The 15,652-nt window shown below is 51.0% G+C and overlaps 1 protein-coding gene across 3 annotated transcripts in view; it reads left to right on the forward strand.

The window, feature by feature from the left end:
- Positions 1–6,076, forward strand: part of CHN1 (chimerin 1) — a 110,174-nt gene extending 104,098 nt beyond the window's left edge. For all 3 annotated transcript variants that reach the window (XM_082198443.1, XM_082198444.1, XM_082198445.1), the window contains 2 exons: positions 226–331; positions 4,968–6,076. In XM_082198443.1, coding sequence (XP_082054569.1) covers positions 226–331; positions 4,968–5,139 — 278 coding nt within the window. In that variant the 3' untranslated portion in view covers positions 5,140–6,076. The remainder of the gene's footprint in view (positions 1–225; positions 332–4,967) is intronic.
- Positions 6,077–15,652: the final 9,576 nt, after the last annotated feature.

Below are 15,652 nucleotides of genomic sequence, written 5' to 3' on the forward strand. Positions count from 1 at the left end.
GATAAAATCAGGACTCCATCCTCCGGTCTCCACTTGGTAAAATATTGATTAGTTGAGTTAAAACTAATTTAAAACTCGAGAGCTGCGGAGCAACTCTCCGCTTCACAAACCATTCCTCATCATCTGTTTAATTACAATAAACTAGAATTATCTGGGAAGACTGCCCAAACTCCTGAAACCCCCACATATTTTGGCTTCAATTTGATCAGATATTTCTTGTTTTAGAAACCACGGATCCTGACGAACAGCTGGAAATACTTCACGAAGCCCTGAAACTGCTGCCTCCTGCTCACTGTGAAACTTTACGGTATCTCATGGCGCATTTAAAAAGGTATGGAAATGAATGGTCCTTCTTAGTTTCTCTTGGGTGTTTCTTGCCTCTGGTTCTTGGGCCAACTGCTGCAGGCATTAAATCCTAAGGGCAGGACTCCAGTGATGGAAGGCATTACTCTATAGGGAGTGGCAATTTTCAGCAGTTCTCCTCCTCCCTACAGTCACATGTGTGTCCCCCCCCCCCAAAAAAATGTAGGAACTGGAGGGTCCCCCAAACTTCTAAAGCTGATTTAGAGAAGGAAAGGAGCTGCAGCAGAAGGAAGAATTGCCGTAAAATTGCCTCCTTCCCAATTCTGTAGGTGGATGCCTTCTGGCAATAGGAGAGACAGCACTGGAATGTCACCCTTTGTGCCCTATTCATGTGTTGAGCCTTGATAAGCAAATTCTCAACAAGAAGTGTGAATTCCATATTTCCCCCTTCATGTAACTATTTACGAAACAATGCGAGTGTTTCCATGTCAAACGAGGCTGCTTGTGAATTCAGAGGAATGATCATAGATTGGTTTTTGAATTACTTAGCCCTTGTGAGGTCACACAGCACAGTCCCTTGTCCCCATTTATTTCCTCTGAAAATAGAGACCCAATAAAATGCCTCTTTGTTTTTGCTCCCCTCAACTGAAGAACAGGTGAGATCTGTCCCTTTGGATAGCTCAGTTGGTTAGAGTGTGGTGCTGGCGTTGCACTGACCGCATGCCACTGTTCAAAAATCTAAACTTCCCTGAGAGTGTAATCCTAATCCTCTCTAGTTTGGGTTTTTGTTTTCCTTTGCAAAAACTTTTTTTTCCGCCAAAAAGACATCTTATTTCCCCCTCTTTTGAGGAACTTTATTTGATCATATAGTTTTCTTTGGGAGGATAGCATTCTGGCCATTAAAAACAATGCAAAGTAATATTCTGATTATCCCAAAGCAACCATGCCTTTAGTTAGTACATGCAAACTTTGGATCTTCAGGTAGTTACCGTATTTTTCGCTCTATAACACGCACCCGACCATAACGCACACGTAGTTTTTAGAGGAAGAAAATCCGTAGGCATGCCACCCATTAGCATTCCCTCCATAACACGCACAGACATTTCCCCTTACTTTTTAGGAGGAAAAAAGTGAGTGTTATGGTGCAAAAAATACGGTAATTTGTCTTTCCCAGTTACATGGACTATCGCATTATGCCCAACACTGTTTTTCTTGTCTACCACATTGAGTATGGCTTGGCATATGGTTTCAAAGTCGAAATCTGGCTGAACCAACTCAGCTGTGCCAGTCTGTAATTGAAACATTAAAAATGAGCAATCCCCTCTGCCACATCTTCAGCCCTGGCTGGCATGAGCAGCAAAGTTTTGGGTGCAGTAGTTGCTCTGCCCAGTGCTCCAAGCCCAGGGTTTAGGATTGCTGCACCCAGCCAATAAAATTCCAGTAATGATAGTGTGCCCTAGATTCAGGTAGCACCTTAGAGACCAGCTAAGTTTGTTCTTGGTATAAGCTTTTGTGTGCATGCACACGAAAGCTTATACCAAGAACAAGCTTAGTTGGTCTCTAAGGTGCTACTGGACAATTTTTTTATATATATTTCAGTAGTGTGCCCTGTTCTCTGAACAACCATTTTTAGTTCTTGGCACAAGCTTTGGTTCTTAATTTGGAAAAATTAACATCTTTGCTATGGATAAGGAAAGCCGCAATCCAGACCACGTGAAGCACATTTAAGGCCTGCTCTCCTCTCTTTCTATTAAAGGTAACAAAAAAGAGGGGGGGGTACTTTCTCTCTATCACACCCAAAACGATTTTTCATTCCCTTTTATTAACAGCACCATTTTCCTTTAGAAGCTCAGCGAGATATTAATGGGATCCATTGACAAATGTGCACTTGCCACTTCAGATATGATTTGTAGTGGTTTATTCTTTAAAAAGTATTCTCTAAATACAAACTCCACTCATGCAAGTATAATTTCGCAATCAAAATCCTCTTTAAAAGTCAAATGTGCAAAAAAGCAAATGCAAACAGCAAAAGAGGCGAGAAAGGAGGAAGAGAGTAGTTTCTGATAGAATTCCAAAAAACTTGTTATTTCGTGTGAAGGTCAACCTGCTCTTTTCTATAGCAATAGCCAAGAAATTTCCACACAGAATTTCCTTATGACTACCACAGATGGCGCTGTGGGCTAAAGCCTCAGCGCCTAGGGCTTGCCGATCGAAAGGTCGGCGGTTCGAATCCCCGCGGCGGGGTGCGCTCCCGCTGCTCGGTCCCAGCGCCTGCCAACCTAGCAGTTCGAAAGCACCCCCGGGGGCAAGTAGATAAATAGGTACCGCTTACCAGCGGGAAGGTAAACGGCGTTCCGTGTGCGGCTCTGGCTCGCCAGAGCAGCGTTGTCACGCTGGCCACGTGACCCGGAAGTGTCTCCGGACAGCGCTGGCCCCCGGCCTATAGATGTGAGATGGGCGCACAAACCCCAGAGTCTGGCAAGACTGGCCCGTTTGGGCAGGGGTACCTTTACCTTTACCTTTACCACAGATGCAAGAATAATTCAGCCGTACCCATTTCACATAGGTACATAAGCAGCATATAACTTTTTATAGGCATGCTCACAAAGACGTGTTGCGATGAGGGAACAGCTAATGAAGTCTTGTTATCAAATTCAGTTGGTCAGCCTGCTTGGCTATATTTGGAGTCGCTGTAAATAGAAACTGCAGAAGTTGGCCAGCTTCAGAACAATATGCCAAACAGTTATCAGCTCCTAGCTATCATGATAGGTGTCTGAACTTTATTTTACTCTGTAATATAGAAAGAACACGGTGGAGAGGGGGCTGCTGATGTTTTATTTATAATTCACAGACTTCTCAGCAGTGGGCATTTAGTTATATATGTGTGCCCTTGATGGGGATTTTGAGTTGTAATCCTGCGATATGAATTTAATCTGTTCACCAGCTAATTTACAAATATTAATTTGTTCTGAGAGGCAATTAACTGCCGTAAAGCGTACTGTATCCTCTCAAGACAGCCGCTTGCATGCTGCGCCATTCAAATGGAGTCCGAAGAGAGGGAGACAATCACTTTTCCTGTCATTTACTACATAGATTGTGTATCGTAGATGTTTATTCGATGCATTTTAGATGGTTTGCCTTGTGTGCTTTATATTTATTCCATTTTACTGTTTATAACATGAAAAGGGATGTGTGTGTGCTTCTATAGAAGCACGTGGCCTCTTTCAATTCTAGACTTTGATCCTTCCTCTATATCAGCGGTTCTCAACTTGTGGGTCCCCAGGTGTTGTTGGACTACAACTCCCATCATCCCTGAGCTCTGGCCTTGCTAGCTAGGGATGATGGGAGTTGTAGTTCAACAACATCTGGGGACCCACAGGTTCAGAAAGGCTGCTCTAAGGAGCCCATAAGGGGATATCCGTCTCACAGTAGTCCTTTAGGGCAGTAGTTTCCAACATGTTCAAAATTTGCCAAGCACCAGGAGCATTTTGCACCTGGCCATTGGCCATTTGCGACCAAGTGAAGATGCCCAGATACCAGGATGGTGCCGGTCGTCTCCACCATCTGGACTTGCCTGCCTGGGGATCCTTGGGTCTTGCCTGTTTTCACATCCTAGCAACACATCCTGTAGAATTCTATCCATTATATTTTATCTGCACAATCAAAATGAATTTCAGGAACCAAAAAGTCCTATTAAAAAATAAAACGTTCATGGCGTATGGCCTCCAAATGGCAAAGAGGCATTCTGTTTTTGGTAACTCTAACCCTGGGTTTAAGGAGCCATTTGGTGCCTGGCTTAGATATCTGGATTTCTAACCCTGTTTACAAACACAAGGACCCCCTTTTAACATCAGATTTCACGTGCTGTAATTGTTGTAAGGTCAGATCTTAAGAGTACAGAATTATCAACACAAACAGGGTTTTCTGGACCCCATATGTGAATCGAACCCCCTGCTGCACTAACAAAAGAAACTAGTTTTCATGAGAAGAGTTCGTTGGAGAATGATAACGCCTTTGCAAAACTGTAATTCTCAGGGTTCCTGTAGTTGGGACTCAAGTGTCCCACCAAGTCTTGCCAACTGGATTTCTGTAAAGCAGTGACCATAAGGCAGACTGTCTGGAAATGGGGTAGAGAGGGGAGAATCAGGGGCAGGGGGAAGGGGGTGCGGTGGGGGCAGGCCGACCCTGGGTGTCACCACTGGGGGGGTGACAAAATGGCGGGCGGCACTCACCACGGGGCCTGCAGCGCATCCGAGCCACACGTCTCTCCTGGGAGCGATGGAGTGACTTGGGCGCACGCAGGATCCCCGCTGCCCCAAACGGTTCGCCCTCAGCTGTAGGGCAGCTGAGTGGGAAGAGGTAGGCATTCTCTGCGGAGGTCCCGTGGAGCATCCTGCCCCAGTTTGCCCCGCCCTCACAGGCAGCTGGCCCTCCCCCTGGGCACATGCACTGCCCCAGGCGCCCAATCGGCTTGCTCTGCCGCTGGGGAGAATATCTGCCATGACGACATACAGCTGCCAATAGGGCAAAATGCATTATGACATTTAATTAGTAGCATCAATGTGGTTTGTGTTTCTGGTTCCATGTTTGTGAGATCAATCTGGCAGCTACCAATAATGTCTTCCCAGTGCTTTGTGTTTTAACTGTAGCCCTCCTTGTTTCAGGGTGACGCTCCACGAAAAAGAGAATCTGATGAACGCAGAGAACCTGGGCATTGTTTTTGGACCAACGCTGATGCGAGCGCCGGAACTTGATGCGATGGCTGCCCTGAACGATATCCGTTACCAGAGACTTGTGGTGGAGATGCTTATAAAAAACGAAGATATTTTATTTTGAACTTGTTTGTGGGTGTGGGTGTGCATGTATGTTTTTAAATGAACTGCAAAAAAGAAAAAGAAAAAAGAGAATCCGGGGAAGATGAAGGAATATTTTGAAGTGGAGCCTGCAGCGGAATTCTGATTGTGAGGTTTTTGATGTATGAAAGGTGCTTGTTTATCGTTGCTTGTGTGGTATCATTCAGACAATGTTGGGAACATATATTGTACTTTCCAGTACTAAATAGGTCTGGGGGGTTTCATCATAGTACAGGAAATTCAAACTGAAATAGATCTCCTCCTTCTTTTACCCTCTCTTGTGAGGCTTCTGCTGCAAAGGACACAACAGGAACAGCACAGCTTCTGTGTTCTGGAATAGTCTGTGATTGTACTTTAGCATGTTTCTCAGTGTAAATCTGTTGTGGGTTTCTTACTACGTTCCGTAATTGGTTTCTGATATTTCAGTTGCGGGGGGGGGGGGGGAGCAGATTGCAGTGAACCAAGACCTCTAGCTCTTCATTGACATCACCCCTCATTCTTAGCCTACTTTGAAAGATACCGTATTTACTCAAATCTATTGCGTGCCTTTTTTGGCCAAATTATGTTGAGAAATTTAAGGGGCTCATTAGATTTGATAGCACATTTACATTCGCCAGCAAATCCTTCCCCCACCCCCAGGGTGCTGAAAAATTGAGGCGTGCATTAGATTTGATGGTGCATTCGACTCGAGTAAATACGGTAATTTCTAGCTGGGTTCTATAGCATTTGTTTTAACAATGGCGTGCATTTTTCTTTTACGTTGTGGCTGCCACTTTTAAGTCATGCCTTTTTTTGTAAAGATCCAGTTAAAGGTGGCAAACTGAACGAATGAAGACTGGTTTGTTGTTGTTTTAAATGGTAATTTTGTATTTTTATTGGGCATGTGTATTAATTTATTAAAGTTTTGCGTTGGAACCTTACCAAGTCTGGCTGCATTTTTGCCCCATTCCCCCACCCCAAACAAAAACACACTTATTTGACAAGTCCTACTTGACTTCTCGGTGGGAAGCGGGTGGCGCTGTGGGTAAAACCTCAGCGCCTAGGACTTGCCGATCGTATGGTCGGCTGTTCGAATCCCCGCAGCGGGGTGAGCTCCCGTCGTTCGGTCCCAGCGCCTGCCAACCTAGCAGTTCGAAAGCACCGCCGGGTGCAAGTAGATAAATAGGGACCGCTTACCAGCGGGAAGGTAAACGGCGTTCTGTGTGCTGCGCTGGCTCGCCAGATGCAGCTTGTCACGCTGGCCACGTGACCCGGAAGTGTCTGCAGACAGCGCTGGCCCCCGGCCTCTAGAGTGAGATGAGCGCACAACCCTAGAGTTGGACACGACTGGCCCGTATGGGCAGGGGTACCTTTACCTTTACCTTTACTTGACTTCTCAGTTTAGCCTATTCCCAAATACAGTGGTACCTCTACTTACGAACGTGATCCGTTTCAGGGTGCCATTCACACCCTGGAAAGTCTGTAAGTAAAACACCACTGCGAAGCGCGATAGAGCGCTCCTGCGCATGCGCGAAGCGTGCAGATTGCGTCCATGCGCGTGGTGAACCCAGAAATAAACACTTCCAGGTTTGCCGCGTTCATAACCTGAAAAGCCACAAAGTGAAGCCAGCGCAACACGAGGTATGACTGTAATAAATGCACAAGACTGGAACTTTACAACCCTCCCTGTTCTCTCGTAAACAGAGTTAAGCTTTAGCCTATTGAAATCTTGAACTTAAACATGCCTAACTCAACACAAGATCAGGCTGTTAGTGGATTGGGGAACCATTTTCAGGCTGAGGCTTCACTCCCTTTTGCCAGTGGCTGGTGCAGCTGGAAGTGAAAGTGGGCAGAGAAATGAAAGCAAATTTCACCTCCCCATAGTAGGCTGATTTCTGCACACATATCCCTCTCTATCCTCCCTCCAGGTGAGCAAGAGTTCAAAGGACGTATTCAAGGCAAGCAAAAAAAACTTGAGGGTGTGAAGCACGCAGCCAGTGTGGAGTGTGGCCTTGGGGCTAAAACAGTTTTCTTGTGGCATAAAGAATAAACATAATTGTCAGGGCTGCCACCCAGTCCCAGCTCACATAGGACCAAGTCCGCCAGCGTTCACTTTATAAGAGTCTTTATTAAGTTACAGGTTTCATTTCCGAACTGCAGCGTGCAGCTCTACACCTTCTGCCCTAGGTCGGCGAAGACCCGTCTGAGTCCCCGCCTCTTGCACACCAGCTTAATACCCTAGCCTTGCTCCACCTCCTTCGCCTCTCCCTACGTCTCTGGGTCCTTCTGCCCCCCTGGGCCTCCTCCCTTCTACTCTCCTCTGACGCTGACCCCCCTGATCCTTCTGCCTCCTTGCGGCGGGCTTTAGGACCTGGCTCACTCTCCGGGCTGCTTACTGCTCCAGCTTCCGCTGCATTTGAACTTGGCGCGCGCGCCCAACTCTCTACTTTCCTCTTAACCGTTGCCTCGCTCTCTGAGGAGGGCGTGACCACCCCTGACTCGTGCCCTCCCTCCTGCTGACAGCCTCCGGAACCCGATGCCTGGCTACCTTCCTCCCTGCTGCTCTCAGTCTTGAGCGTGGGTCCCGACTTCCAGCTGCTGCCGCCCTCAGTTATGAGCGTGGGTCCCGACTTCCAGCTGCTACTCTCTGAATCTCCTCTGTTCCCTTCCTCCTGGGGTGTCCCCCCGGATCCCCCCCTTGCTCTGCTCACTGGGGCTCCCTTTTGGGAGTCCTCTGACTCACTGCTTAGGCTTGGAGATCTCGGGTCGTCATCATCACTCATTTTCCCTTCGGATTCCTCCCCCTCGCTCTCTGCTTCCTCCCTTCTCTGCGTCTCTGCTCCTGAACCCCTGACATCCATCCCCCCCTCGAAGCCCCCCCTTCCCCCCTCCCCGCTTTCAGGTGTGGGTGCTGGGTGCTCCATCATCACGGGAGGGAATGCCGGATACAGTTCGCTCCCCGTGGTTGGCCGCCAACTGAAGACCTCCGAGTCTTCCTCCTCGCGGTCGCCGACGTTGACCTGTTCCGCTTCCATCTCTGTACCGCCGTGCTCGAACCCAAGGTCCTCCCCGAACACGTCCATGTCAGTCTCTGCGTCGGTCGCTCGACCTGGCATCTCCAGCCACTTCCGGCGCCATTGCTCCTCCGGTCGATCGTCCCACCAATACGAGGTGTCTGACGCCGAACCCGCCGGCGATCCTTCTGGGGAACGGGTGCTCAGTGCGGGTTCCCCGTCCGAGTCGAATCCATGGAACGTGCTGGAAGAAAGTGTGGGCGTGAACAGCCAGTCGTCGAAGAAGCTCGCTGGCATGGGTCTGTGTGGGAAAAGGGCATGAAACTCGTCCTTGAGCAGGGGTTCCTCCAAAGCGTAGTCTGGCACCCAGCTATTGGCGCTGGCCCGGGTGCCCTCTCTGGCTAGGAGGTATTCGACTCCCTCTTCCCCCCATCTGGAGTCCAAAATCTCCGTGACCTCGTTGATGGGGTCTTGCTGCGTCACCCCTCGCGTCTCCGTCCGCTCCCGGAACGGACTCGGTGCCGTCCCTGGCTCCTGGAATCTGTGAGGTGCCTTGTAGGGAGTGAGCACCGACCTGTGGAACACCGGATGCATTCTGGAACCCTCCGGCAGCGCCAGTCGGAAGGCTACCGGGTTGATCTGTGCTTCGACTTGGTACGGACCAATTTGCTTGTGCCCCAACTTCTTCTTGGCTAGTGACCTGGTCGGCACTGCGTGGGCTGCCAACCAGACCCAGTCTCCCACTTGGATCTCTTCGCCAACCCGCCTGTGCTTGTCAGCTTGCACCTTGTAGGCGTGCTTAGCTAGCTCCAGCTGCCGTCTGAGTTGATCGTGTACCGCCTGCAACTCTGACGCGAACGCGTCCGCCGTCTGTGGTTCTCCGTCCCCCACTCTCTCCCGTCCCGGGAAGGTTCTGGGATTCCTCCCATTGTTGGCGAAGAACGGCGTCACCCCTGTGGACACGTGCTTCGTGTTGTTGTAAGCGAACTCGGCGAGCGGCAGGTAATCCACCCAGGTCGCAGGTTGTTGATTGGCATAGCATCTCAGGTACTGCTGCATGATGGCATTGACCCTCTCTGCTTGCCCGTTGGTCTGCGGGTGTCTTGCTGATGCCAGATCGACCTTGACATTTAGAAAACTCATCAGCTTCTGCCAGAAATTCGAGACGAACTGGCGCCCGCGGTCGGACAGGATAGACCGCGGCAGACCATGCACTTTGAACACGTGATCTATGAACAGTTTGGCGGTTTGTTCCGCCGTGGCCACCTTCGCACACGGAATGAAATGTGCCATCTTGGTGAACAAGTCCACCACCACTAGTACAGCTGTCTTGCCTCTCGAGCTGGGTAGATCCGTAACAAAGTCCAGGGCCACCCTCTCCCACGGTTCAAACGGCGTTTGCAGCGGTTCCAGCAGTCCCGCCGGTGGTTTGTGCACCGGTTTGGCCCTCTGGCAGGTGTCGCACCTCGCAACGTAGTCCGCGACTTCCCCTCTCAGTCTGGGCCACCAAAAGTCCCTTGCGACTAATTCCACCGTTTTTTCCGTGCCAAAGTGCCCGGCCGTGGGTGCGTCGTGCAGCTGCTGCAGTACCCTGGCGCGAAGTTCGTCTCCCGGCACGTAGATGGCCCCTTTACGTAAGAGCAAGCCGTCTCGTATCTGGAACTCGTCGCCCTTCGCCGTGCCCTTGTGCACCTCTGCCATCTTCGCCTGCGCGAAGGAGTCGTCCTGCAACGCCCGCCGCACCGCATCCAGGTCTACTGTGGCTGAAGCGCACGCCCACGCTGTTGGCGCGAAGATGTGCATGGCTGCCGCTGGCGTCGCCTCTTCGAGGTATTGCGGTTTGCGGGACAGTGCATCCGCCATGACGTTGGTGTCGCCTGGGACGTACTCTATTCGGAAGTTGAAGTCAGCAAAGAACTCCGCCCAACGTATCTGCCTCTGGTTCAGGAACTGAGCCGTGCGCCAGTGCTCCAGATTCTTGTGATCCGTGCAGACCTGCACCGTGTGCTTGGCGCCGATCAGGAAGTGCCTCCACGCCTTGAAAGCTGCATGAATGGCCAGCAACTCCCTGTCCCAGATGGTGTAGTTCTGCTCCGACTTGCTGAGCTTTCTGGAGTAGAACGCTCCCGGCCTCCAGACCCCCTGTGGATCCCTTTGCAGCAGGACAGCTCCCACTGCTCTATCGGACGCGTCTGTCTCTACCCGCATCGGTCTGCTGGGGTCGATATGCAGCAGTTGCTCTTCCGACGCGAAGAGACGCTTGAGTGCCTGAAAGGACTGCTCCGCCTGCTCCGTCCAGATGAATTTCTTTTTCTTGGAGCTTAGCGTGTCCGTAATGGCCGCCGTCTGCATCGCGAACCCCTTGATAAACTTGCGATAGAAGTTGGCGAAGCCGACAAACCGCTGGACCTCCTTCCGGTTGCGCGGGCTCTTCCAATCCAACACCGCACGAACCTTGGCGCTGTCCATGGCTAGCCCCTTGTCCGACAACTTGTAACCCAAGAAATCCACCTCCGTCGTGTCGAACTGGCACTTCTCCAGTTTGGCGTACAGTCTATGCTGCTGCAGCCTCTTCAGCACCTCCCGAACATCTTGGTCATGGGCTTGCTGCGATTCGGAGAATATCAGGATGTCATCCAGAAAGCAGACGCACTTCTTGTAAAGGAGTCCCGCCAACACATGATGCATGAAAGCTTGGAAACAGTGAGAACCGTTTTGCAATCCAAACGGCATCACTCTGTATTCGTAGGTGCCCAGAGGCGTGAACATGGCTGTCTTCCACTCATCGCCCTCCCTCATGCGGATGAGATTGTACGCACCTCGCAGGTCCAACTTGGTGAACACGCGTCCCTTGCGCACCGTCGCTAGTAGGTCGTCAATCCTGGGCATGGGGAAATCAGAAGGCTTGGTCATCTTGTTTAAGAGGCGAAAATCCACCACCAGTCTTTTTTGGGGCGTGTCTTTCTTCTTCACGAAGAAAACAGGACTGCCCCCTACTGCCCTGGACTCCCGGATGAAACCGCGCTGCAAATTGTGATCTATGAACTGTTTGAGTTCCTGTAATTCGTCCTCAGACATGGAATACAGCTTCCCTTTCGGCAGCGTCGCCCCTGGTAGGAGGTCAATCTTGCAGTCATATTGCCTGTGCGGTGGTAGCTTGTCAGCCTCTTTCTCGCAGAAGACCTCCAGAAAGTCTGCGTATTTGTGGGGGACTGCTTGCAACGTTCCCAACTGCAGTTGTGATTCCTCCTCCTCTCCCTCCTGTCTGGGCAGGATGCAGTGTTCTGCGCAATAAGAGGAGCCGAAGATCAGCTGTCTCTGGTACCAAGCCAGTGTCGGACTGTGCCTGTCCAGCCAACTCATGCCCAACACAATGGGCGTGTCCGACAGTTGGGTGACATTAAAACTGATGACTTCCCTGTGGTTGCCAAGGCGCATCACCATCGGTGGCGTTTGCTTCACCACCTGCCCCCCTAGCAACTCTCTGCCATCCACTGTGACGACTTGCAGGGGCAGAGTGGCAGGCAGTAGCTGTATAGCGTGCTGCTCCACAAAATCCTGCGCTATAAAGTCTGCGTTGCTTCCAGAATCCACAGAAAGCGGCACTTCGATAGTGACGCCATCGGGTAGCTGGAGAGATGCTGTGAGCTGCACTACTGGTTTGGGTGGGAGGGGGTCCGTGGGTTGCAAGATCGCTGGGGACTGCTTCACTGATGCGTCTGGCTGGGCCCCAGTGCCTCTGTCTCCAGCCAGACATCGTCGTTTCCCTGCTGTGGTTCTCCTTGCTGCGTTGCTGCAGTCACCATTGCTGAGGCTGCAGTGTGCTTGTGGAGCCTCCGGGGACACTCTTTCGCCAAATGGCCTGGATCCTCGCAGATGTAACACTTCCTGTTCCCTCTAGGAGGCTTCGCTTTCACTGCTGTCGGTGCTTGGGCTCTGGCTGCTGACTGAGCCCTTGCACCTCCAACCTCCATCGGTTCCCCTCCCCCTCCAGGCGGAGGTGTGGATTGCGCACGCGCTGCTTCTCTTGGAACGAAAGAGAAACTTCTCGCTGCTTCGCGCCCTCCACGTCCTTCATCTCTGCACCATGGACGTTCTTCCAGCCTCACCCCCACAGTCAGCGCCCTTTGGACCACCTCCTGCGTGCTTCGGGGCCTCTCCCCCCTTGCAATTTCATCCTTGACCGCAGAGCTTAGACCCTCCCAGAACAGGTCTCTGACAGGGGGCGAATCCCGGTCCCACTCTAAGGCACTGACCAGCGCAAAAAAGCGGGCGTGGTACTGCCGGACGCTTGCCCTCCCTTGTTTTAGTCCATGAATCTCCCGTCGGGCAAGATCCACATCAATAGTAGACAAAAAACACGCATCCATCGCTTTGATAAAGGCATCTGCATTCTGAAGCGCCGGATCTTTATCCCTCCACAAATTGCGTAGCCACGCTTTAGCATCCCCATGCAAATGGGATAGTATGAACCCCACTTTCTCTTCCTCATCTCTAAAGTCTTTTGCCAGCAGTTGCAGTGCGCACATTACGTCTGCTCGAAAATTGGGGTACTGTTGTAAATTCCCATCGAAGTGAGCCACAAGCCCTCCTGCTCTCCGTGCCAACCCAACCCCCTCCGGTCTGGGTCCTGGCTGCCCGTGTTTAACCCATGCTTCAAACCTGGCGTGGAGATCTCTGTAGGCGGCTGCCGCATCCTCCTCCCTCTTCTTGGATGCCAGTACCTCCGCGTTCAATTGGGTAACTGCCTGTTGCAGCGCTGCAACTGTCTCTGCTTCCGTCATCTCTGCTAACCGTCGTGAGCTTGCTCCCAAACACCGATCCCCTCCTCCAGCTGCCTCTCTCTCCGCTGCGAGATATCAGGTGTCCGAAGCTTTTGAGAGACGGGTCTTACTGTCAGGGCTGCCACCCAGTCCCAGCTCACATAGGACCAAGTCCGCCAGCGTTCACTTTATAAGAGTCTTTATTAAGTTACAGGTTTCATTTCCGAACTGCAGCGTGCAGCTCTACACCTTCTGCCCTAGGTCGGCGAAGACCCGTCTGAGTCCCCGCCTCTTGCACACCAGCTTAATACCCTAGCCTTGCTCCACCTCCTTCGCCTCTCCCTACGTCTCTGGGTCCTTCTGCCCCCCTGGGCCTCCTCCCTTCTACTCTCCTCTGACGCTGACCCCCCTGATCCTTCTGCCTCCTTGCGGCGGGCTTTAGGACCTGGCTCACTCTCCGGGCTGCTTACTGCTCCAGCTTCCGCTGCATTTGAACTTGGCGCGCGCGCCCAACTCTCTACTTTCCTCTTAACCGTTGCCTCGCTCTCTGAGGAGGGCGTGACCACCCCTGACTCGTGCCCTCCCTCCTGCTGACAGCCTCCGGAACCCGATGCCTGGCTACCTTCCTCCCTGCTGCTCTCAGTCTTGAGCGTGGGTCCCGACTTCCAGCTGCTGCCGCCCTCAGTTATGAGCGTGGGTCCCGACTTCCAGCTGCTGCTCTCTGAATCTCCTCTGTTCCCTTCCTCCTGGGGTGTCCCCCCGGATCCCCCCCTTGCTCTGCTCACTGGGGCTCCCTTTTGGGAGTCCTCTGACTCACTGCTTAGGCTTGGAGATCTCGGGTCGTCATCATCACTCATTTTCCCTTCGGATTCCTCCCCCTCGCTCTCTGCTTCCTCCCTTCTCTGCGTCTCTGCTCCTGAACCCCTGACAATAATAAATTATCAGGAGAGCTTTTAACCACCAGTTCCTAGTTCATTTTTCTAATTAAATGTACAGCTGGTGATATGCCAGCCAGCCTACTTATGCAAACCAGCAATCCAAACTTAATGAATCCAAATCATAGCTTAAATTGTTGGAAAGTGACTTCCCCAAACACTCTGCCCTTCAGACCAGGGAGGAATGACCTAAAGTTACAAATTATTGATTTGGGTATGTGTGGTTTAGCAAATCATGCAAATAAGTTGCTGTCTGTATTCCTGCAAGTCCCTTAATATAGCTGTCCTATCTTACATACAGTTTCATATATACCATATTTTTCGCTCTATAACACGCACCTGACCATAACACGCACATCGTTTTTAGAGGAGGAAAACAAGGGAAAAAACATTCTGAATGAAACAGTGGATGTATCATTTTTGTGCTTCATGCTGTGACCCAATGCAAAAATCCTGAGAATCCCTGTGGATCCATGCTTTGTAACCACGTTTTTGCACCATTGCAGCCCCAGGCAACAGTGGGTGCGTGATTTTGGGGGGGGGGCAGGCTGTAGCCATGGACATGCTATGTGATCTGATGGTGAATTTGGGGTGACCCAATGCAAAAATCCTGAGAATCCATGTGGATCCATGCTTTGTAACCACGTTTTTGCACCATTGCAGCCCCAGGCAACAGTGGGTGCGTGATTTTTGGGGGGCAGGCTGTAGCCATGGACATGCTATGTGCTCTGATGGTGAATTTGGGGTGACCCAATGCAAAGATCCTGAGGATCCATGTGGATCCATGCTTTGTAACCACATTTTAAGTGGGGAGGGAAGGAAAAACACAGAAGGGACAAGGAGCACGAGAGGGGTGTGCAGAGAAGCAGCTGGCTAAGAATGCAGGAGAGGGATATAACGGGAGGGAGGAAAGGAAGGCAAAAGTTTCCCCCCACCCAAGCCAGCCAGCTCTCTCTCTCTCTCTCTCTCTCTCTCTCTCTCTCTCTCTCCCCCACCTGCATGTTTTCAGCAGCACCGGAGCACAGAGAGGAAGGAACGACACTCTGCTTGACACTCTGCTTGCCTGGAGGGGAGGGGCTTTCCCTGCTCTTTGTTCTGTTTGAGCAAACACAGCAACGAAACAGAAAAGGGTGGGCAGTAAGACCCTGAGGCAGAATGCAGGAAAGCAGCCGCTTCCTCTTTTCAGGTTTCCCTTCTCCGTGACTGCGCGATTTGATTTTTGCCTGATTTTTTGGCTCCAGGGACCACACATTCGCTCAATAACACGCACAGACATTTCCCCTTCCTTTTTAGGAGAAAAAATCTGCGTGTTATAGAGAGAAAAATACGGTAATATTCTCTAGAAACTGGTGAGCTTTGACAAATTATGCAGGCAATTGTGCAGATCTTTTGATGGCCTATTTCAAAGAAAGGTACAGTGGTACCTCGGGTTACATGCGCTTTCAGGTTACATACGCTTCAGGTTACAGACTCCGCTAACCCAGAAATAGTGCTTCAGGTTAAGAACTTTGCTTCAGGATGAGAACAGAAATTGTGCTCTGGCGGCGCGGCGGCAGCAGGAGGCCCCATTAGCTAAAGTGGTCTTCAGGTTAAGAACAATTTCAGGTTAAGTACGGACCTCCGGAACGAATTAAGTACTTAACCCGAGGTACCACTGTACTAGAGAGTCTCATTCTTCCCCTCTCCCCTTACACATAGAGCCATAATATTGTGAATCTTGCTAGTCAAAACTTAACACCAATATGCAACGCTCTGACTTCCAGGCCTTGTCTGTGTTCTTTATATGCCATCTGGTCCATATGAAC

Source organism: Podarcis vaucheri (genome assembly GCF_965113315.1).
Source record: "Podarcis vaucheri genome assembly, chromosome: 1".
Classification (NCBI taxonomy): Eukaryota; Metazoa; Chordata; class Lepidosauria; order Squamata; family Lacertidae; genus Podarcis; species Podarcis vaucheri.